The following is a 23723-nucleotide window of genomic DNA, read 5'->3' on the forward strand; positions in this document are numbered from 1 at the left end:
CATTAAGCGTCTTAATCAATTCGCTGAAATAATTACATAAGGTTTTAGTTGAAACGTCGATGGTACTACAAATATTTTTTCATTATTATTATGTATTTCAAGCTTGCATTGCAGTTTTATTTAAACTACCTACAATCGTCTGACAGTTTCTTTATTTTTAAACTGTTTCTGGCTCTAAAGCGTTGTGATTTCGTCTCCTATGCTCTTCGGGTCACTTGATTTCCCATTGCTGAGCATTTCACCTGTGTACTCAGGCGCACTGATATTAGTCAACACGGCAGGAGCGAAAAACAGACTCCTGACGGGGGAGCGCCTCTCTCCCTCCAAAGCAATACCATCACATTTTATTTCATTCAGAAATGTAGATTCGATGTATCAAGGTGCGATATTGGTTAAGTTTCCATTCTAAGCGGTATTTGCGGTGATAATTTATGAGAGAAGGTCGGAGCGGAGCTGCACCGGGCCGCTTCACCCCCCCGCTCCTCCCGCATGGTGTGCTCCGCCGCTGCAGGTCCGTGTCCTCGGAAGCCGCGGCGTTTTCTCCCCCGCAGGATGTCCTGCACTTTACGCCTCTACGCCGGGTGCCTCTGCGTGTCGCCGTCGTTAGTAGCTCTGGGATGAAACAAAAAACAAAAAACGTCTTGTTTCAAGACGCGGAGAAGGAGCGGAGGAACCAGAGGATTTACCGCCAGCGTGTCACCGCGGCACGTCCGCGTGGAGGCCGGCGGAACGTCACCGCTCCCCGGTCGGGATGAACCTGTCCGTGTCCGCCGAGCTGCGCTGGTGCGGCTGCAGGGGCGTGTAGGATGGCGCTGCTGGGAAACACAAAACGTCGCTTCGCTGACAGCCGGGAGACACGACACAGAGAGAAACCGAGTCTGGTGAAATTAAAGAGACATGCCCTCTTTCTGCGTGCGCCATATTCACGTTGCACCTGCTCGTCCTGCGGGATCCTGCACTGATGGATATCTGAGAATCAATTCAACCCCCTTTATCCTAATCTTTGCTGTCCCATCTGGAATTACATCTGCAGCCAAAGAAAGTCTACAGGAACTGTTTATGCCTTCCTGATTAGATCCAAGCTTGAAGAGACTAAACTAGGACTTTTATTTTTACTTTTTGTTGACTCACAGATCCTAATTTAAGGTGTCTTTTGTCATCCTTAAGGGATCTAAACTGATCTAAGGATCCATCCTCTCATGTTTGAGTTGCCCGTCTGATATAACCCACTACTTCATATTGGAAACCCAGGAGAATGCTTGATGTCAAGATGAAGGAGACGTGTAGAATTTGTGGCCGGGAGCTTTGCGGTAACCAGAGGCGATGGATCTTCCACCCAGCCTCCAAACTTAACCTACATGTGCTGCTGTCCCATGCCCTGGGTCGAGAGTTGACCCGCGATGGGAGAGGGGAGTTTGCCTGCTCCAAGTGCACCTTCATGCTGGACCGCATGTACCGCTTCGACACAGTCATCGCCCGAGTAGAGGCCCTGTCCATCGAAAGGCTGCAGCGGCTGTTGCAGGAGAAACATCGACTGAGGCAGTGCATTGGCGGTTTGTACCGGAGGACTAATCCGGAGGATGGTGCTGTGACTTTCACTGGCACTAAAGAAGATTCTGGAGATGGGATGGTGGATATCTCAGGTCTAACCCATGCAAAGTACTGTGCCCTGCTCCAGGAGGATTTGGCCTACTCTTTGTACGAGTCCTGGGCTGACGATGGGCTGGACTGCCACCATCACCACCACCCTACCTGTTCTGCTGGTCCAGGGTCAGAGGCCACCGGTACAGGCTCACACCACTGTCGACCCAGCACTCCAAGGAGATGTCGAGGATGTTCCTACTGGAGGGTGGCGGACTCTGACTATGAAGCGGTCTGCAAAGTACCCAGAAAGCTGGCAAGAAGCACCTCTTGTGGGCCATCAACCAGATACTCAGCAAGCGTCATTGGTGGGAGTGTGACTGGAGGAGATGGAGATGAGCAGAGAAAGAACTTGGACGATTCAGAGGAAGCCCCTTCGTCTCGAACCTTGGTCCCTGGGTCTCAGGACGTTTCCCGGACTTCAGACAGTGATCGCACTCTGGCTGGACGAGGCAGCTCCAGCCCGTCAGTCGCATCCCTGGAGATGACCGAAGACAACACTCAATCTGGAGCAGTGAGAGACAGATCACTGATCTCCTCTGGAGAAGCAGAAATAGACGACCACATGTCTGACTCTCTGTCTGAGGAGCACATGGGAGCAACGCCGTCCTCACCTCGGCCCAGTCTTTCTCTGACATTCTGCTTGCTGCCAGGCTACGCAACCTACCGCCCAGTCCAGCACATCAAGGGAAGCAAACTACCCATCCTCATCCGGCGGAGCTCCAGGAGCGGAGGGGCTCGGCTGCGATTCCCAGATCCTCTTCTTGGGATGCCTTATGGAGAGAGAGACAACCACATGCCCACTCCTGAGCTAGAGACTCCTTTGGTCAGGCTGAATTTGGAAAACGATCACGACCTGAACTTTGCTGACATGGAGGATTTATTGAAAGATTTATACAAGGAGTATCCTCCCCCACCTCCACATCAGGTATTAGACCTTACAGAAAATGGTCCTGCTGCTGAGAGGAACTATTTTATCACTCTGCAGCACCCTGAGTGAATCTGGCTAACAGGTTTCAGTGTTTGACTGTGCACCCTGTCCATGAAGAATTACTCCCTTCTCTTTTTTTAGTTTAAGGCGCTTCATAATCGAGCTGTCAGTTACTTACACTACCCACAGCCTCTCCAAATAGCTTCAGCTCAAGAGGATGTGGTTTGCGTGCGTGTGTGTGTGATGTGCTTAGGCTTCTGTGTGCGGTTATACCACACTATGCAAGAACAGTGAGGTTTAGGTAGGCAGTTGCACATGGCACGGCCTGATTCCCTAATGACTGCGTCTGTCAAAAGAGGAAACGGAAACTGAAAGTGCAATCATTTTTCATATCGATCTTAAAGACCTTAACAAGATAAACTGAGATTCTGTGAATATATTTTTTGTCGAAGAGACATCATTGCACTGCACATTTGCAGCATTTACACAGCAGATGAAAGCTGACGTTTTAGCCAATTTTAGCTCTTAAAAATGGCTTGAACTGAAAATGTCCATAACTTTGGCATCCAATGCCATGTTAGCAGATATTAATGTCTGCACTTTAACAAGAGGCCGTTCAGTTCGTCACGTTTTCCTCAGATGAAACTCCCAACAAACCTCAGCTCACTCCAGTCAATAATCTTCTGTGAAGAGGATGCATTCATTCTCTTAAGCACAGACCGATGACTGAAGTAGGTTAGATAAGGGGAGACATGTAAAGACAGAGTGGCTCCGCTGTTGACCTATTTTCTGGAGACCTTGAGGCAAAGTGATCCACACAATGTCGGACCTTCTCAGCTCATCTCTGCCCCCGTTTGCTGCGACCGCAACACAATTCAAGGCTTTATCTTTTTTTGTTTGTTTGTTTTTGAAAACGAAAACATTGCTTATCTATTAGGTTAAATTCTGAACCTCACAACATGCTAACCTCAGTGTTGGTAGAAGTATAAATCATCACGTAATAATGCTTTTATTGAAACGCTTTGGGTGCAGTCATGCATGACCGTGCTCACAAACCACTCCAGTGTCTTCTCTGCCTCATGTGGCCCATTAGCTTGTAGAGATGAACAATTAGAGGTCAGTGGCTGATATCCAATCTCTGACATTTTTGCAAAGCTTTCATCTGCTTGCAATGATGTCTGCCCATTTACATTTATCTTGAAGACGCATAATACAAAAGAATGTAAATTTGGCATGAATTTGCTAACCAAAAACAAAATGAAGTTCGCATTTTGAATCTTATATTAGTGGATTGCGTTATTAGCACAGCAAGCATTACACTGGGCTCCTGGTATTCTTGGGACTTGGAGACCACAGCAAATAACTATAATCTGTGAATACTTGAAATCTCTGAAAGTGTACATGGTTACCTATTTTAATGGTTCCAACACCAAACAAACCATCTTTGCACTTCCACTGGAACTATTATATACAGTCTTCCTTAACTCCACTAAGCTAATCAAAAATAAACTGGTTGCCTTGCAAACACCTGCCAAGTTGCACTCCATCTAGGAATTCCCAACCTACTTTTTTTTCATACATTTTATGAAACAAATAGAAAAAAAACATGAATACTTGAATTTTGAATCTGTGAAGAGTACAAACTGCATTAGGTGTTTCTGTGAATACTCAGCTGTGATCAGTCAGTGGTCCTCTGTACTAAAGCAGCTGACTCCACATTCTCAAGAGAAAGGAAGACCTGCAATGGTCAAAATGTTCTAATTCAGCATAATCTATGACGCAGATTGAAAGCTCAAAGAGATTAGCCTTTGGTGTTCTCCTGTTATCTGCAGCCTGAATGAACCACAATAATGTCCCGAAAAGTTCAAATGTATACCTCCAAGTGGAGATTACTCTTTTTGTAAACTTTATATGAATATGAAACGAAACGAGTTAATTATGAATAAATCAGGTTTAATATAATCTTTTTCAGAGTCTTGTTGAGGAGCAACAGAGTCAGCTCAACCAGTACGAATGTGCGGCAGGTCAGTGCGTCAGCGAGCTGCAGAAAGCCCAGCTCCAGGTCCAGTCCCTGCAGGCAAAGATCCAGGAGAGCGAGGCCAACAACATGGTTAGACGCATAAAAAGTAGCTACCTTTTAATCACACCCCAGGTCTGATTTTTATTTTTTATTTTCCCCATTCCTAGAAGCTGCAGGAGAAGCTGAACGAGATGGAGTGTGAGCTGCGTTCGCTCCGACAGGCGGCCCAGAGTCAGGAAAGGACCATCCAGGGCCTCACAGAGTCCATCACCACCAAAGACAGCGAGGTCCGTGTCTGCAGATGTAGAAATCTGAAACATTTTTTCTTTAAATGGGCTAACTCCTGTTTTTCTCGTCTCTCTGAAGGCCCAGGAGCTGTACCATCTGATCGAAGGCCAGAATAGCACTCTGTGCAAGCTGCAAGAACTGGCCCATCGTAACCAGCTCGCTCAAAGCCAGGTGAGACCTGGAGCATGTTTTATGTCACATCTCGCCCCAGAACATTCAAAGTCAAGATGTTAAGCCTGATCGTTTGTATTTTCTCAAGAGTCCTGCGGGGATGAGCGAGTCCCTGACGCTTGGCCAGCTGCAGGGCGAGCTGGTCCGGGTGCAGAGCTCTCTGTTCTCTCTGGGTCTGGAGCTGGAGGCCAGCCAGAGGAGTCTGAGGCAGAGCCAAAGGCAAGGCGACGACCTGCTGAGGTTCAAGGACAGGCTCAGCTCTGACTTACAAGAGGAACTGCAGCATAGAGAGGTCACAGAAAAACACAACCAGGTCAGCGCGGCCGTTCACTTGCGGTTTACCCGGATGCACGAGGCGTGCATATGTGTAATCGGCCATATTCCCACTGCAGGACCTGCGCAGTGCTCTGCAGAAGATTCGCGCCGAACTTCAGACCAAAGAGGCGGCTCTGAAGGAATGTGAGGCAGAGAAAACGGCAGTGACGCAAGAGAAAGACGGGATCATTGCACAGCTCGAGTGTTCCCTGCAGGACAAGGAGCAGCAGCTGCAGGTAGGATCACACACACTTTGCACTCACACAGACGCTGATGGTCCTACGCTTCACGGAGCGGGTGTTGATCTTTGCTGTTGCTGTTTGCAGGAGTATTGTGACACATTGGAGTCGACAAAAAGCTCCAAGCCAAGAGATGCTCTGCTGGAGAAGCTGAGGGAGCGGATTAAGGAGCGAGACCGAGCTCTGGAGGTAAAGTAGCCACACAAACCCCTCTAAGAAAATTGCAAATGTTACTCCTGACAATCATTTTTTCCCCTTTTAAAAATGTCATTTAGTTTTTATGTCATAGAAAGCCTTTTGAGTCAACCTTACAACCTGTAAGTCGGGTGTTGGAACTTAAAGATCAGAATATTTAAAGGCTGTTCAGTACTTTTCTTTTTTATCTATTTATTTATGTTTATTTTTGTTTCTTATTCCAAAGAAGCACAATGTTCTGGAGTTGCACCCAATAAGTAATTGGCTTTTCTGCTTGCAGCGCTCCATCGATGACAAGTTCCGCTGTCTGGAGGAGCGTGAGGGCCAGGTGAGGGCGCTGCAGCTCGCACTCAGGGAGAAGGAGCGCGACCTGGAGAGGCTCCGCTGCATCCTGTCCAACAACGAGGAAACCATCACGGTATGCTCGTCGGTGAATGTCAGAGCTGTTCTTTTTAAAAATGTCTTTTTCTTGAATGAATCTGCATGGGTTTGTTTTTCCAATATCGCCAGAGTTTGGATTCTCTGGTGCGCAGCAAGGAGCTGGAGCTGGAGCAGGCAGCAGAGGCCTACAGGAACCTGCAGTGGCTCAAGCAGAAGAGCGAGGAGAAGGAGAAAATGGCTCTGAAGGAGAAGGACACCATCATCCACCAGCTGCAGGCGGCCCTGCAGGCGCGCAGCCAGGAGGTGCAGGTAACACCCGACACATCCTCTGTCATACGGGCCTCTGAAGGTGCTGCTGGTCGCCCAAACCTGTGCTACCAGTTTTACTTTTGCCGATGCCGCTTTCTGTTTTGTGTACACATGCAGGATCTAACGACCGCCCTTGTTGCCCGAGTCCAGGCCGGCCCCACTGGGGTCGTGGAGGAGCTGAAGGCTCGGCTGGCCCTTAAAGAGAAACTGTTCCAGGAGCTGCTGTCCGACCGCACCCGGCAGACCGACGAACACCAAGCACAGATCCTGGATCTTCTCGGCACACTCAGCTCCAAAGACCAGTACCTCCAGGTTCGCAGTGCAGTTGGAAAGAAAATGCACCTAAATGGATAGAGCTAAAAAAAAAATTAATCTTAAGAAAAATGTCTCTTTCTTTCAGGATCACTCATACAGGCTCTCCTTGGTGATCACTGAGCGGACGAACGAGCAGCAGGAACTTCGCAAGCAGCTGAACCAGACGGAGCAGGAGCTGAGCGAGCTGAGGCGAGAAAGAGAGAGGGAGACGGGAGGAGAGGCAGAGCGTCTACGAAGCCTGCTTAAGGAGAAGGAAGCCTTTATTAAGGTACCTGCTGATCCTTCGCTCTTTGATTTTCCCATCACCTTGTCTTCTACATTCCTGATCTTACGCCACGATACACTTTGTGTCAGGAGCTGATTCAGGAACAGGAGGAGGCTGTGCAGGAGGAGAGGGAGGCCGAAGTGAAGGCTCTGAAGGACGAGATTCAGCTGGTGTTGAAGAAGGAGAAGGAGGCTCAGGTATCTTCATCTGACCTCCAAGATGCTGCACCAAAGTCATGTATGCAATTATTTTTACAGAGTCATTCTCTTCACGCAGAAAGAGATCGCTGACCTGCGCTCCTCTCTGGCCCATCGGCAGATTCAGAATATGGCGACGAAAGACGGAGCTCATCAGCAAGTAAGAGTGCGTCGATTTGAGGAAATAAATCATATTTTCATTTTTTATCCTCTTGCACAATGTTCAATTCTGAAGAGAAAAAACTTGTAAAAGCTGCAAAAGACTTGAGGCTGGACTTGAGATAATCACGAGCTACCTTGTGTTTGTCTACCACATGAAATCAGAAGGAAATACATTTACTTTTGTGGTTGTAACATTACAAAATGGGGGGGAAAGACTTTTGCTGAGCACCGTATATTTTTAACTTCTACTTCTGGTCTCCAGTGTGTGCTAGAGCAGCTGGTTTCTGAGTACAACAAGCTGAATGACGCCCTGAGGACAGAAAAGAGACTATACCAAAATCTGTCCCAGCTTAGCAGAAGTGATGGGTAAGTGGGGAGGAGAGATGCTTCAATCTCTGCAAATACAAAATGTTTTCTTTTAGGATTCTATGCATTTTTTTCTTTTCTTTATTTTTTATTTTTTTGGCAGCAACAGCAGCACAGAGAAGATCCAGACCCTCCACACCGAACTAGACTCAGTTCAGGCACTTCGAGGGCAGCTGGAGGAGGTTCTGTCCAGGACCCGTTGCATGGCCCTGGCACTTGAGCGGGCAGCGAAAAGGCAGCCTGAGTTTGGAGGTGGGAATGGCGTGGACTAGCCTCCACGGCTGCCGTCGGCACTCACTAACGCTGCCCTGACGCTCAGCACTTCAGAGTGAAAGTCTTAAAGTGAGACAGAGCTGCCTCTAAGGTGTGAGGGTCAAAGAAACGTCTGAATTTATAAAGAGAGAACTTTGAGGAAGAGAATCTGACCCTCAGCCTGCAGGCAGCTCTGCCAAGTCAGCACCAGCTCTGTTCACATTAACCTCTCTGAAACAAAAAAAAATGTGCACCTCAGAGTTTTTATCTAAATATATATATAATATATTCTGTGATCGTTGTGTGGATGTGTTTTCCATTGTTTCTGATAACTGCCTGCTCCGCAATGCCGTGTCTCACCGGCCGTGCTGTTACACAGTGAAGACTCTCAATCTCGCGCCTTTCAGTGAAACGTCTCACCATCCATTGTTTTCGTGTCATCTGTGTGTCTGCATTTAACAAAGACGGCGTAGGATTTAGACTCTTAAGGTTTAACCTTAAGCTTGAGCTTTTTTTCCTCAGCGCTCTGTAATGTAAAACCTGCTTCGCTTCAGTTTTTTACATTTTTATTTTAGTCTAACAGGTATGCACGAAACAGATGAAGCCTATGAAATATAAGCTGGTAGGTACTGCTTCAAATAGAAAAGTAATGTCACTATTTTAATAAATGCATAATTTTTGCAACATGTGCTTATCAGTTCTGTGTTGTCGTAAGAAATATTCAGATGTGAAACGTTGCCTGCCCGTTAGAAATTAATATCAGTAGAGGACATAATCCAGGAAACCTCATTTTGCCTCAGAGGTGGAATAAATGTCAACTTTCTTTTTTTCTTTTTTTTTTCATAAATGCAATAAAAATAAATGTACTGTTTTTTGTCAAAAGGACCTCTGGTATTGACTTATTTTTATTCTGTTTAATTAGAAAGTTGTCATAAAAATGCCACATGCCAAAAGTTAAATCCACAAAATGGTCCTTGATTACCCCCCTTAGATCCAACCCCGAAGTGATTTTCTTTTTGAAATCTTACAAATGAATCAGGTTTTCTGAATGTTGTTTTATTTTTGTAAAAAAAAAAAAAAATAGATCCATGAACACGAAATGAAAATACGTTCCTCTCCGAATTAGACTTCCCTCCATCTCTTTGCTTCCTGGTGCATGAAACTGGCATGGTTGTCCTGTTTGCATGACCGTTCTGATCTTAACACCCTGTTTCATATTCCCATTATGCAAATAAGGGATATATATATATATATATACACATCAGGCATAACATTATGACCACTAAGAACAATTAGTTATTCCTTGAATGGAATGTAACAGGCAACAAGTTAATATTTTGCCCTCAAAGCAGGGAAGTGGAGGATGTGATCAAGTTTGACAACTGGGTCAAAGCCTCTCTAATACTGAAACTGGTGACGTGGTTCCAGTCTGTAGACTATTCAAAAATAATAAACCAAGGAAGAACATATTCAGAGGTATCAAAATTTCACATATGTAAGTGAGGAGCAAACGCTGTGGTTCAAAAAACGCAAAATCTAAAGTTTTGTTTTGACCAAGTTTCTAGTGTATATAATTTAGTGTGCTTTAAATATGACAAAGTTAACTTACAGCAAGAAATAAAAGGTTATTTTAAGTTAATAATTATTAAAGACTGAGAGTGACTTATTATTAGGATGGTAGTCATAATGTTATTCCTGATTTTTGTATAATTTTTGATAATATAATAGAAATGCTAATTTCTTTGCTTTAAAAACTTGGATAAACTAAATACACTGAGTCTGTGGAGCCACAGCATCAACAGAGCCCCACATTCAGCACTTGTCAGCGCATTGTTCAATCAATAAACACCCGATTTGGCAGTGAGAGTTGTCTGTCCTGTCGTCAGCAACACAAACACTGTCCTTACACTTGATTACACATAAAGAAGCAATACACTTTTTCTCATAGTAAGTGATTTGATAAATCGCTCTAAAATGCTCTGAATAACTAAAATGCTCTGAATAACTAAAAACAAACATGACTCACTGGACATTTTGTGACGTGTGAGTCTGTTTTGTCAGTGCATCTATTTCCCTTTTAAAGTTCCTGCTGAGTCACTTTCCACTGAACCCCTGTTTCCTGCAAAGTAAAAGTCTTCAGTTCCTCTCTTACTCCTGGATTATTACCCACAATGCTTCAGTAAAAATGTAAGCAAAGCCATTAAATGTGGCGAGCACAGAGTTCTTCAAACGTCCAACTCTGTGTGAGTCTGTGTTGGTTCTAAAGTTGGTCTCATAAGCCCCACACACTCATTCAGAGGGAGTGTGTTTTTCTGGCAGCCTAACAAAACATGACATAATATTTCCCTTCAGTCCCATGACTTCCAGTGAGGTAGTTCAGAGCCCAGAGGTCTGTGGAATGGAGTGGTGGTGCAGGAGCAAAACAAAGAACAGAAAGAAAAACATATTTTCATAACAACCTGAGAAAGTGGACGTTGTCCTTACATGGTTATTGTGCTTCCAGAGCTCAGCTCAGAAGAGGAGGATGAGGAGGAGGAAGACGATGAAGACGGCAGCAGCGAGGAGTTCACTGACAGCATAGAGGAGGAGAGCAGCCTGAACTCCACTCAGGTAAAAGCCCGTTTTCACTCCTTTCAGAAAAAAAAAATATTTGCCTTATCTGTTTGTGATGGGAACAAAATGGACGTTTTCCTGTCTTGTTAGGCCTCAGCGAAGCCTCAAAGAGCCGCTGATGAGTCCGGGCGACTGGTAGAAGAGACAGTACACCACCTAAAGCAGCTTGAAGACGCCAAGAGGACTCTAGATGTTCAGCTTGAAGAAATGCAGTCGCAGCTGGAAGAGGATGGATATGCCTCTTTATCTGACATGAGGTGCATATTTCAGAGTCTCCTCAGATTTCCTGAAACTTTTTTATTTCACTCTCCTCTTCTTCTGTGTGAATTCATCATCTTTTTCTCTGGTGGCTTTGTGTTTTTTTTTTTTTTTTGTTGTTGTTTTACTTGTAGGAGTGCCTTGCAGAGGTTGCAGCAGGAGAACGAGGCTCTGAGAGAAAGTCGGGGGTGTCCGAGACCAGGAGGGCAGAGGAGGAGCGCAGAGACTGCACTGAGCCAACGGGAGGAGAGGGAGAGGAGCAGTGCCGAGGAGGACGATGAAGAGTTTGAATCATCTCCGGTGGTGTCGGGGAAGCGAGGTCCCTCTAGTGTCGGCCTGAGCGCCGAGTCGGGGAAGAGGCACTGCCTGAGGCCGAACTCGCTGGACCTGAAGTCCAAACAGGCACAGACGGTAATATTTTATTCACATTTACTTTGTGATCCAACAGTCACAAATGGAATGTCTTCCTCCCATTTTATCTATAAAATTAATTTTAGGTGAATTCTGTGTTGCAAAACTTGTTGTTATATTCTGTGTAATGTTAACTTTTGAAATTGTACATTTTAAGAAATTGTGTATGTATAAATTTCCAATTTTCAGTCACTTTTGGTCATCGTTTGTTGTAGACAGGCAGCTATGAATGTCGTCCATAGTGGTGCATATCTGAACCTGTTCTGTTGCTGAATCTGCGTCCTGTTGCAGACGGTGGAGTCCACCGGCAGCAGCAGTGAGGCGGGAGCGATTTGGCAGGATGTAGAGGAGGGTCTGAGGGAGCAGGCAGCTCGTCTTCGCTCTGACCTGACCCTGAGCCTGCAGGAGAACAGAGAGCTGAAGGAGAGGCTGATGGTGTCTGAAGCCACCGTCCAGGCTCAGGCCGAGCAGCTCAAGGACTACAGAGATCTGCTAAGTGAGTTTGTTTTATAAAATAACTTTTTCAGAACAGGCCGTTTCATCCAGAGGGAGAAGGGCAGGTGATCTAGCACCCCCTGGTGTCCGTCTGTGACACCACCTGGATGGAAGATGATCTCATGCTGATAAACACAATCAGGTTATGATTGTTCCTGTGTTCTTGCAGCAGAAACTTCCGTGCAGCAGGCCAGTAAGCAGGTGCAGGTGGATCTCCAGGATCTCGGCTACGAGACCTGCGGCCGCAGTGAGAACGAAGCCGAGAGAGAAGACGCCAGCAGTCCAGGTGATCCACACAGACCCAGCAACTCTGAGACCAAAATGTTCTTTCTCGACCCCTCCTGACTTGTTGGGCTTCATTACGCCTCGTCCTCTGTGATCCGATCAGAGTTTGACGACCTGGAGATGTGCACGTCGCTGTCCCAGCCTCAGGACTGTGAGGGTGCAGGTGACAGCTGGTACGCCGGGAACTGCAGCGGGACCAGAGAGGCTTACAACACGGGGGACGAGTCTGCGTCTCTCCAGCATCTGATCCAGGATCTGCGCTCCCAGCTGACTCACTGCCACAAGGTGATCCGTGGACTGCAGCTGCGTGTCCGCTCGCTGTCCGCCACCAGCGACTACGCGTCCAGCCTGGAGCGCACGCCACGAAAGGTGACCAACACATCACTCTGCAGGATTCTGCTTAATTTTGTTCATGTGGGTGACGAGAAGCAGATTTGCCCCCTACTAGCTGCTCCGTTTGACGCCCACCTTTTAGGTCAACTGGGCGTTTGAGAGGTCGGCGGGCCCCAGTGCAGCTGAGGAAGATGAAGGCTGGATGTCAGACACGCAGGGAGTCCGCTCCAGCTCCAGGCACAGCAGGGAGCTGCAGGAGCTCATGGAGCGAGTCGCGTCGCTTGAGGCTCAGCTGAAAACCACTGCTGCCGAGGGCAAAGGTCAACCAGAAGAGGGGAAATGTGCCACCTGGCCTGGGTGAGAAGACATAAACTCAAGTAGGAAAAAATTCTTACAGTGAGAACAACATATTCACTTGGGCAGATGCATTTTCTCTATTCTCTAGAGTTTATCAGCAGATGCTCATGAGTTCGGTCACAAGACTCAGAAAACTATTATCTCCATGCTTACAGTGGTTCACTTCAAACCTTCGGCCATCTCTTCCTCTCCTTAGGAAGTATAACTCTCTGATCCAGGCTCAGGCTCGTGAGCTGTCCCACCTCAGGCAGAGGATGAGAGAGGGCCAGGGGGTCTGCCACATCCTGGCGCAACACCTGGGGGATACTACCAAGGTGCTGCAGCTTCTTATGTTTCCACCAAATTTCTTCCATCTTCTGCAACACGGGACAGAGAGAAGATTTTATGTTTTCATATTCGCTCTCTTACTGTGTTCAGGCTTTTGAAGAGCTCCTGCGGGCCAACGACGTTGATTACTACATGGGTCAGAGCTTCAGGGAGCAGCTGGCTCAGAGCACCGCCATGGCTCACAGAGTGCTCACCAAGATAAGTGGAAGTAAGGAGAACTTTTCCATCAGATATCCAAGCATGAGAACCATATTTACTTTCATCCCTTGAAGTTTTTAATGTGTTCCAACTTTTCTGATTCCTAATCATAGGTGAGGGGACCGAGGACCATAGTGAGAAAACAGGCCATGAGCTGCTTGCCTTAAGGTGCATCATTTCATCGATTTTCATATTTCAATCCTATTGTGTGGGTGGGTGAGCGTGCACAGCACTTGTCAGAAGTTTGGATCCACTCATCATCACCTGGAAAACTACATTGAATTTTGTGGTTGTGATGATGCAGTCATGTCACTCCCTTTCAACTTCTGTGAAGTTCAAAGATATAAAATTTGTTGCACAATTTTCAATTACTGTGGATTTTCTCTGATACTGAAAGGGTAAAAGTTACACATTCAAAAACAACATCACTCCACTAAATTTGGTGTAACTTCAGGCATTTTCCAGGAGAAGCACAAGCTTTTTTTCTTTTGGCAGAACTCAGGGTGAATCGTTGATCATTCTTCTGGACACGGTCATTTAGACCAGCTGCTGGACTTAGACTGACCTGAGCTGGATGACTCAACACTGAACAGAAATACTTACAGATTCATTAAACATTCACAAAAATCGCAACAACACACAAAAAATTGTATTTTAATGTTTATTAGTAGTAGGACCACTTTTAATTCAGAACAAGTAAAAACTTCTTTATTTGGACTGATTACACCTGGTCTTTGATTTGTGCACCCTGCTTTATAATTTTAACCTTTTCAGCTTTTCAATATTATTTCAGAAAGCTATAAAGAATAACTCGCAGCTCTGTGATCTGCTGACCTCCTATAAGGTCACCAGCTTTAGCTTCTTAACTTTGCACAGTCCTTTCTCGTGTCCCGCCGTTAAGTTGCTGTCATGTAACACAATGAGAAACATGGTTGCCTTATAATTCGCTCTCCTTGGTTATTCCAGATGCTTTAGTCGAATGAATAACCAGTAAAGGGCTTTGACTATAAGTCCTGATTTTATTCTTGCAGGCTGAGTAAAGAACTACAGCAGAAAGATAAACTCATTGAGTCACTCCACACCAAACTCCACCAACGTCCTGAGACTCCGTCCAGCTGCCACGCCCTCTCTGAGACCACCGACCACTCAGACAGGACCTCCCTGGTGTCTGATGAGTACCAAAGCAACGAAGACTTGGAGCTCTGCTCGGACGTGGCAGCCACAGAGTTTCCAGAGGAGCAACAGCTCCGGCAGCAAGGCCACGCGTCACAACCAGACGGTACTCTTGAACTCTTAAACTGACTTGTTCTTTCTGCCTGCGATACGCATCGTTCCTTCCCCTCATCTTCCATACACCCTCTCCTAGTCCGTCCATCTCTCCCACCTCTTCGTGGCCTCCTCAAGGCTTCCAACAGCTGTCCCAACATGCTTTGCTCTGCCGCTGTAGGTCTGAACACTCCTGCAGGTAGAGGTATAGGAGTCACTGCAAAAGAAAAATAAAACAAATTCTTCTTTTGTGTTTGGTATGTTTAATTTCCTGTCATTCTCCACCAGCCCCTTTCACTGCACCCATCTCTTCCCTCTTTGTGTCCTCCGGCCCTGACGTCTGGGGTTATGAAGTCATTTCTGACCCCCGGCCCAGGGCCCTGTCTGTTGCCGCTGTTCGCCCAGAGCTGGACATGCTCTACAGACAGATGCATGAGCAGAACAGGGGTGAGGGGCCACAGAGAGTGTGTCACGAGCTAAATGTTTTGGAGTTGGACATTTTCACTCTGTCTCTTTCTCACTCTTCTCTTCCTGTCCACATGTGTCTGATTACAGGATTCCCCGTTCCCCAGGACAAAACCCTGTTCAGCCTTTCACCTGGCCCTCATAACCAGCACGACCTCTCGAGCTACAACCAGCTATCCCATCATGCCTTTCAACACTACCAGCTAGGTGGCATCCCTGAGTGCCACTCCATTAAATCTGACTCAGGTCTTTTGAGAGAACAGCCTCTGTGGGACATGGACAACTTAGTTCAGCCAACCGGGACCTTTTCTGGAAACCAAACAGCAAGCAGCCAAACAGGTGAGGCAATAGTATGGAAAAACAACTTATTCCACTCTTTGTTACTTGACAACCAGGAACTTTAACTCAGTTTTGGTCTGGGCTAGACTTTAGAAACGACTTACAGGCCTGTTTAATTGTAATTCCAATCAAACCCCGTATCTTGGGCTTCACCATCCTGGAGGGAGAAACAAAGCTGATGTGCTGCTCGTCTGCAGGACTGAATTTGATCGAGGAGCACGTCCGAGAGGTGAGATGTCTCCGTCAGCGCTTGGAGGAGTCGATCAGGACCAATGAGAGGCTCAGGCAGCAGCTGGAAGATAAACTGGCCTCGACAGGGCGGGATGGAGGTAAAGCGTCAACAGGATACGTCTGAAGCTTCTCTTTCTTTAAATTTAATTAGAATAATTATCTTTGCCTTTTCAGGAGCACCAACAAACATCTACATTCAGGGACTTGACACAGTCACCCAGCTTTCTAGTGAAATCAGGGCCCTGAAAGAGGAAAATCTTAGTCTGCAGTCTCGCTTGCAGCCCAGCACAGGTACACATCAGTGAAAAGCTTCCAAACATAAACTGTTCCCGTAAAGCTACGGGCTGTTCTTGCCTTCAGACACAAACGAGGAGGTGGTGCAGCTGCGGGAGGCCGTGTTTGCAGCCAGAACCCGCCTGAAGCAGGCCGAGCTGGAGGCCGAGCAGTGGAAGGAGGAACTGCGGCGTCTCCAGGCTCACACTCAGGAGCAGGGGCAGCAGATTCACGCTCTGAGGCAGGAGCGACAGGCCAACCAGGACAAAACTAACAGGTTGCTGTCGCTTCCCACACCAATTCCCTCGTCGTGTTTGAGTTGCTTTCATGAATTATGAAACTTCACCTCACCAGGTTCCAGCACGAGACGTCCCTGCTGCAGCAGCAGCTGAGTGAGAGCAGAGAACTGATCCACTCGCTGCAGAGCGAACTGCATGTTTATGATCGAGTGTGTTCCAGCACCAAAGCTAACAAAGGTCGGTCTGTTTATTTATAAAGGTCTTTCTAGAATTTATTGTAAATGTCCCTTTGTTGACTCCATCTAGTAGTTGGGTGATTAATTTCAACTTATGCTTTTATTTATATTTTTGCCACATTAACATTTACATGATACTTAGCTGAGTAAACAATGACTGGCTTATTGCAAGTCTTACATAAAGGTCAGATTTTTAGAGTTTGCTCCTTATATCATTTTCCTCCCACTTTGGATTTATATGCTACCCTGTGTTAGTCCACCACATAAAAACCACATAAAATACACTGAAGATTCAAAACTTTTACACAAATTCAAACAGAGGGTATGCCTGGCAAATTCTAAATATTTTTTTTCAGCCACTTTAAATAAATCAGGTTAATAACAGAATGACATCTTAAAGATAGACTCCAAGCCCCACATCCAGAGCTTTTTCCTGTATATTCCCTGTTCAGGGTATCTATGTGAGGTGGCGGGTTTCCCAGTGGAGCTGGGGGAGCTGCTGGAGGAGGTCAGGAGTCTGCGGGCGCAGCTGCAGAGCAGCATTCAGGAAAACAGCGCTCTCAAACAGCTGGAGCTCCACAAGCAGCTGGAGCAGAAGTTAGGCGTGGGGTCACCACGGGCTCCGTCTCTGTCTGCACTGACCGCCAGCCCTCAGAGGGAAACCTTCTACAGACGACAACTGCTGCACGGTGAGACCAAGCTTTCTGAATATCGCAGCTTGTGCGTGACGCTCAGTGTGCCGTGGTGTGTGGACTGCAGTGTGTCCAAGCCTCCTCTGTGCGTCTATGTGCTCCACAGACCCAGCGCCGTCTCCACCGGTCAGGGACATCGGTTTGTTTAACTGTGGATCTCCTGGTCTGCCCTACTCAGACCTGGATGACAGCCATAGCCCTGCTAATGGTGTGACCTTAACTGCTCCTGCATTACAGTGGTTTATGCATGCTTTATTAAAAATAACAATAACTCTTTGTTTTACTTTTATCTGCCAGTTTCTGTATAGTTTTGATCAAATCTAAGCTCTACTAATTCTCTTTTCCATTAAAAAGAAAAAATTCTTATGACAGTCTGCAGATAACCTAACACACCTCTATTTCTCCAGCATACTCTCTTGACCCTCACTCAGAACTGGAAGGGGAGGCGCCAGATGGGTCGTTTGCAAACCGTAACGGTCGCCACGCCATCAGCCACGTGGACGACTTCAGCGCTTTGCAGCAGCAGGTTGTGGAGGGCCGGAGCCTCGTCCAGCGCATGGAGGCCACCCTGCAGACCTGCCTCACCCCACCTCTGCTGGAGGGCAAACAGATAGAGGGCAGCGACCTGGTCTGTGCTCATCACTGACTCACACCATCATGTTAAAACTGTGAAATACTCCTAACTGAACGAGGTGCGTTTGCAGGCCGTGGACTATGGCTGTGTAAAGAGTCTTCTGTCCAACACCAAGACTCTGAGGCAGATCTTGGAGGAGGCCATGTCTCTGCTGAAGATGTTTTGGAGAGCAGCTCTTCCTAACACAGATCCCTCCATCCAAAACCTTAGGAAGGTCTGAGAAATATGACCATATATTAAAATAATTTACTGATGTTCAATCAAACATGTTAAAAGTATTTTGTGTGTGTGTATAGGAGCAATGCCTTAAGGAGGAGATTTTGTCCCTGAAGCTGCGTATATCTGAGCAGGAAGAAGTTCTTAAAGGGACAGTTCAAAGACTTAGGAGCACCAGCCGCACCAAGGAGAGCATGGAGCACTTCATAGTCAATCAGTGTGAGTTTTTAAGTACATCTTTGTGAGAAAAAAAAGAAAAGGTGGATAAGAGACCTAATAAGTTTTATTGAAAGAAGTATGTTCAGTAAATGTATCTGTTTGTCACTTCGTGGTAGCCGACATTACATTCATATTCAGTTCTGCAAAACATGGTGGTGGCAGCATTATACTGTGGTGATGGTTTTTTTCAACAGGGACAGGGAAGCTGGTCAGAGTTTAGTGAAAGATGGACGGAGTTAAACACAGAGGAAAAGACTTGAGACTGGGGAGGATGTTCACCTTAAAGCATGACAACAACAGATCTGAATGGTTCAGATCTGAACATGTTTATGTTAAAAATGCCATAGTCAAAGTCTAGAAATAAATCTGATTCAGAGTCCGTTGGAACTTGCAAATCTCCATTCAAAGCTGTTCTCCATTCAATCTGAGCTTATGCTGCTTTTCCAAAAAAAGAAAAAAACAAGTTTAATAGTTTTTGTATATGCAAAACCAAGTAAAGGATTTGCAGCTGTAAGTGAAGTGAAAGTTTATTCTACAATGTTTTGACTGTGGCAGACTAAATGCAAATGTGTGCCACTGTTTTTATATTCTTATTTATAAAACATTGAGTTATTATCCTTTCTTTTCACATTGTGTACTACTTTGTGTTGGTATATTGCATAAAATCCCAATAAAATACAAGAGAATTTGTGATCGTAATGTCACATAGATGTACTTGAACTAATTTTTTTGTTTTGTTTTGTTTTTTTCTTGTTTTTTTGCAGTATCAAGGACTCGCGATGTGCTGAAAAAAGCTAGGACTAATTTGGAGGTAACCGCGCTCTTATTCTCTTTGATAACATTAGATTATCTAATTGTGCTCCATGTTTTTCTTGTGTGGTGATCAGGGTTACTTGTAATGTCTGATGTGTCTGAAATGTGTGTTACAAAGTCACCACTACTGTCTCCTTGTTCCTTCATTCTGAATTTGTCTCTCCTCCTTTCTCCCCCTTTATAATCCCTCAGAAGAACGAGCTGAGGCTCTCCTCTCTAAGCTCCTCCCCCTCCTCTCCTCCTGCTGGTAATTGTCTGACATCTTGTGGTGTGCCACACGAGTTCCACTTTTCATTATCTCAAAGACGACGGTTTATGGAGTTCTTGTTCTGGCAAAGGCGAATCTAGGAACTGGAGCTGCTCCCTTTTTGTTCCTAATGACATCACTGTTTCACATCCTACAAACTCAGAACTGTATATTTACCATCTTTTAGATATATATATCATATTCTTTATTATTTTTGTATAATACAACTAGTATAAAAGAGATATTGGACGTTAAGTTGTTTTGAAATATTTCTTTATATAATGCTTCCATAACCATGATTTGCTCAGCCTCTGTTATTGGTTCTCCTTATCTGTGAAAAGCCACAAAATTAATTTATCTTTCATCGCAGGAAAAGCATAGTAGAATAATCTTAAATCGCAAAATTAATCAGCACAGCATTTTCTGCTATCAGAAAGATGACTTTATGTTAAGGTTCTTCATTTTGAACCAGTGATGCCAATAAATGATTGATTGATGTAAAACACCCCCTACTTTCATGCAACTTTAAAAGAATCATAGTAGCTTTGTAGAAGGCTTCATAAGGTTTTTATAAAGCCTGAAATAGATATAAATCAACCTGTATTTAGTGTGTGTTTGTGTGTGTGCTGCCTTAGTCAGACAGACATAAGAAAATCTTGACCTCTGCCCTTTAGCAGCAGAAATGAGGAGCTACTGTACATAAAACCCTTTGATTGCTTTACTCCATAACCATACAACTACAGCACTGTGAGTGAATGCTATGCTAACTGTGTGAAGGCGTTGCTTTTCATCTAATCACTCATTCTCGGCTCGTCGTCTGCAAGTCTGCAGACCACTTCTTGATGTTGGGTTTCAGTTTGAAATGAGTAGTTTGACATTTTGGAAGTGACATGTCCTCACTTTGACTGCTATGGATAAATGAACAGCACTTTATGAAGTTCGAGGACTCCAAAGCCATTTACGCTGCAATCAGTCGTTCACGCACTGATGACGGTGAGCTGCGCTCTTGCCACAGTTGCCCTGAAGCAGAGTTACAGAAGTGATGCTGTTATTCCAGTGACAGAAGTGAGGCTGTAACACCACCAGATGATTAGGGGGTTTGAACCGGCAACCTACTGACTCTTAATGATGCTATCATAAATTTTGTGGTAGCAAAATTTATGATAGCATAATAAATGCTTTTCAAAAAAGCTTCGCAAAGGGAATTATTGAACATCCAACTTGGGGAACAGAAGCAGCCATTTTAAAACGACTTATACTTGAAAGAAAAAGGTAGAAAAAATATCCAGCATAAAAGTTGTCAAACCTTTTCAATTAGCTCCTAAAAACAAAATAAACATATTGCTGAAAGTGTCAAACTACCTCAAACTTCACACCATTTTCCTGACACTTTTTTACAAGCACTGATCATTTAACATTGCTTGGGTTTTCTTGTCGTCCCCAGCTGAGGAGCTTGGAGGTGTTGCCAGAGCACGGCCTCCTGATCGCGGTGTCCTGATGAGCAACAGATTCCCTGGATTCACCGGAGCAGAAGCTACTCAGCGTCTGGCAACAAGGAAGCGCAGCAGCAAGTGTCTGCTTTAGACTTCGAAGCACCAACCTAAGTGCTCCCATGTCTGACCTCTCTGCTTAAACAGACCCCTTTCTCATCAGATACTCCTTCCCATTTGACTCTGCCCACTGGTCTCCATCCCTTGTTCGTCTGGACAATACAGTCAGAGTATAAGCTGCACCTTGACCTCTCCCCACAACCCTATACACCTCTGTTGTTGTCTTTGAGTGAAACAGTCAGCAGTTTGCTTGCTGTGTGTAAGATCAAGGAGCTGATTGAAAAGTGCTTCTGATGGTTTCAGGGATGTGCGTCCTACAGTCCTAAAGTGTCTGAAGATGCATTTAGCTCTGGTTCAAGGATTGCACACATTTATTGTGGGTCTCTGATATATTTCAGGTTCAGATACTTATCTGATCTGCACCCACACAGAGCCAGACAGCCTGTAGAGAACGAGGGTTTGCGCATGTTTAAAATGGCTTTTGAGATGTACTCTGCACACAGACGCACACATGTAAAGTCCTATCAGTTTGTGTGCGATCGAACGGTTCACTCAAAGACAAATTCATTTCCCCTCAAGCTGCCACTGAAATGCAACTCTCCTCCTGGTGGTAGTAATTTTGAATTTTTACAAATGCAATGCAAAGAAAAGTGACATCAACAAACTCTCGTTAGACATGCCGGAGGAAAGTACCGTGTACGATGTGTGCTAGTTGTTGTTGTGGAGAAAGCCAATAGCTAAGATTATGTGTTGTTGAGTGATGCTACAGCAAAGTCACGCTTCCTTTTCAATGGCCCCAAAGTTTGCAAAATCACAAAAACGGGGAGCTGCGTGTGCCAGAGGAACCAGGCTTCTCGTACGAGCATGTGCAATAACGATGTTTCTTCAGTAACTAAGCTGCACTGGATCATAGTTCACAGCGTTTGTCATGGTTTGGACACAACCAGTGTCATGATTGTATTTATTTTTTGAGTGATTCATGACAAAGATTGTGCACATAAAAATTGGAGCACTGGAACTAGTCGCAGCCGATTCTTGCCAAAGTTTGAGCCTCAAACTTTTCACTCTGACTTGCCTCGTCCACATGAATGAGAAAACTTATATCAGCCACAGTGTTACCAAGCTGTCATGTTTTCCTTTTAAACCATCGAGACAGTGACCGTTAGACACTTATGAAAAAAATCTTTGGACCAGCACTCCAGCATATTTTTCAGTCAAGCTATTTGTTAATGTCTCTTAATGTTATTTTTAGTATCCCCTGAGCAAAGGCAAAGAAGAACAAATTCTTACAAATGATGCAAACTTTGGCGGGCTGTCTATCATTTATCACCTGAAAAGCTAATTTTCCCATTTGTTTTACTGTATTTTTTGCTGTACATGGTGCCATTCTGTGCTGTAAATACCAGCTTTGTGTGCATGTGTGGGTATATGCGTGAAAACATCCAACATTTGCTTTTTTTGCAAAGTTGATTATCTGGGTACCTGTGCAATAGCTTGATTATTTTTGGTTTATTTTGATGTTAAACATCATTACGGTGTGTCTGTTTGCTATTCACCTCCTCCAGTGTACAAAGCATATGCAGTGTGTATTAGAGGATTAAGCCACTTTGAATTAATTAATTAACTGCATAGGCCCTGATAAGTAAGAAAACTATGCCTTCATCATATGTAATACACTGACCATATATCTCCTATTATAAGGCTCTAATTAATGTTGCTTAGCTTGCCTTTAACCTTAGCCTGAGAGTTTGCTCTCAGTGGTAGAAATGGCCTTGACCAAGCGTCGACTTGATTTCTGTTGAAGTGGGTTTTGTTCACGCTCGAGTTTTCAGGAAAAAAAAAAATTTAAAATACAAAAGTTGCCAAGTATTTCAAAGTTAATGGGAGATGTTTCGAGGAATTTTGTTTCAAAAAGTGTCTTCTGAAATGATTGTAATACACTGAATCAGCAGAGCACCTTGTTAGATCGTGAACAAAGCCTTTTTTTTTTTTGCTACTTGCTAATAAAAAGGGAACCAAACAGTGGATTGTTGTTGGTATTGAATTGCATATGTATATAGTGCTATCCGATTGGTGCAGGTATATCCTGAGTTTATGCTTATCGAAGTAGTTGGCCGATACTGGACTCTGTTGAGTCCTGTGTCTGATCAGGTGTGTTGCATTAAGGAAAACGTTCTATCAATGATGAATTGTGAGAAAGAATGAATAAAAACATTTAAAAACTTCTGTGGTTTTCTCTTCATTACAATGCACCTGTGACACTGATTTATTTTTAGACTGAAAACTCATCTGCATATGTGGTTTCTGATAAGCAAGATCTCATGAACGCAATGACTGACGAATTTTACCTTTGACGTCGCTGACCACTGCACCACAAGTTAGAGATTCAAAAATCCTGGATTTTCTCAACTGCAAACACCGATGACCATTAGCCAGACACCCAAACTTCAACACTCTTTGGTTTGGTCACTGTCACTGAGACTCAAAGTTAGCTGTTATCAGTATCAGAAAAGTGAAGTAAGTGAAGTTCAAAGTTCAGAGATGAAGCTATTATTATTATTAGGATTTCTACAACATGTTTAGATATGATTACTCTGTATTCAGACTGAGAGAAGACAAGACATTCAGCAGATAACAGGAAGGCAAAATGGAGCACAGCAAAGTTTCTCTCTTTTTTTTTGTAAAATAGGACTGAATTTAAGACAATGTAGGTTCCAGGGATACAGCAACCATATCCCCACAAGTGCATTTTACACAAAATTAAACTGATAGATACATATTAAGTACCTTCCTTGCTCAAGGACCTCCAAGATTGTGTTAATGTCTATGTATTGCAAGCTCTGTAGCAAAGGACTTTTAATCAATGTGGAGCTGATATAAACCGACCATGAAGTTTATTATATTTTGAAAAATACAGCTACAGTGAGCAATTCTTTGCATTACAAAATTAGATGTCAAAACCTCTTTATAGGATTATTT

General features: G+C 44.7%; 1 protein-coding gene across 2 annotated transcripts; it reads left to right on the plus strand.

The window, feature by feature from the left end:
- Positions 1–903: 903 nt before the first annotated feature.
- Positions 904–22970, plus strand: LOC129361601 (myomegalin-like). 2 transcript variants are annotated; one of them, XM_055032536.1, is made up of 41 exons: positions 904–2569; positions 4545–4682; positions 4760–4879; positions 4959–5051; positions 5140–5364; positions 5444–5602; positions 5693–5794; positions 6081–6218; positions 6311–6490; positions 6608–6802; positions 6891–7073; positions 7160–7267; positions 7347–7427; positions 7692–7795; positions 7899–8047; positions 10551–10657; positions 10751–10917; positions 11053–11329; positions 11621–11825; positions 11994–12110; positions 12213–12478; positions 12585–12799; positions 12996–13113; positions 13217–13334; positions 13438–13492; positions 14356–14603; positions 14691–14795; positions 14879–15037; positions 15146–15394; positions 15592–15723; positions 15800–15916; positions 15986–16175; positions 16253–16374; positions 16826–17062; positions 17172–17273; positions 17473–17693; positions 17770–17913; positions 17996–18134; positions 18899–18945; positions 19140–19194; positions 20639–22970. In XM_055032536.1, exons 1-41 carry the CDS (start codon positions 1256–1258, stop codon positions 20776–20778), a joined length of 7341 nt encoding a protein of 2446 aa, XP_054888511.1. In that variant the 5' UTR covers positions 904–1255; the 3' UTR covers positions 20779–22970. The 2 variants fall into 2 exon arrangements, with proteins under 2 accessions (XP_054888511.1, XP_054888512.1); XM_055032537.1 differs by having other exon boundaries at positions 7905–8047.
- The last annotated feature ends 753 nt before the right edge of the window (positions 22971–23723 follow it).

The sequence above is a fragment of the Poeciliopsis prolifica genome, unplaced genomic scaffold (assembly GCF_027474105.1).
Source record: "Poeciliopsis prolifica strain line A6 unplaced genomic scaffold, Auburn_PproV2 SCAFFOLD008, whole genome shotgun sequence".
Classification (NCBI taxonomy): Eukaryota; Metazoa; Chordata; class Actinopteri; order Cyprinodontiformes; family Poeciliidae; genus Poeciliopsis; species Poeciliopsis prolifica.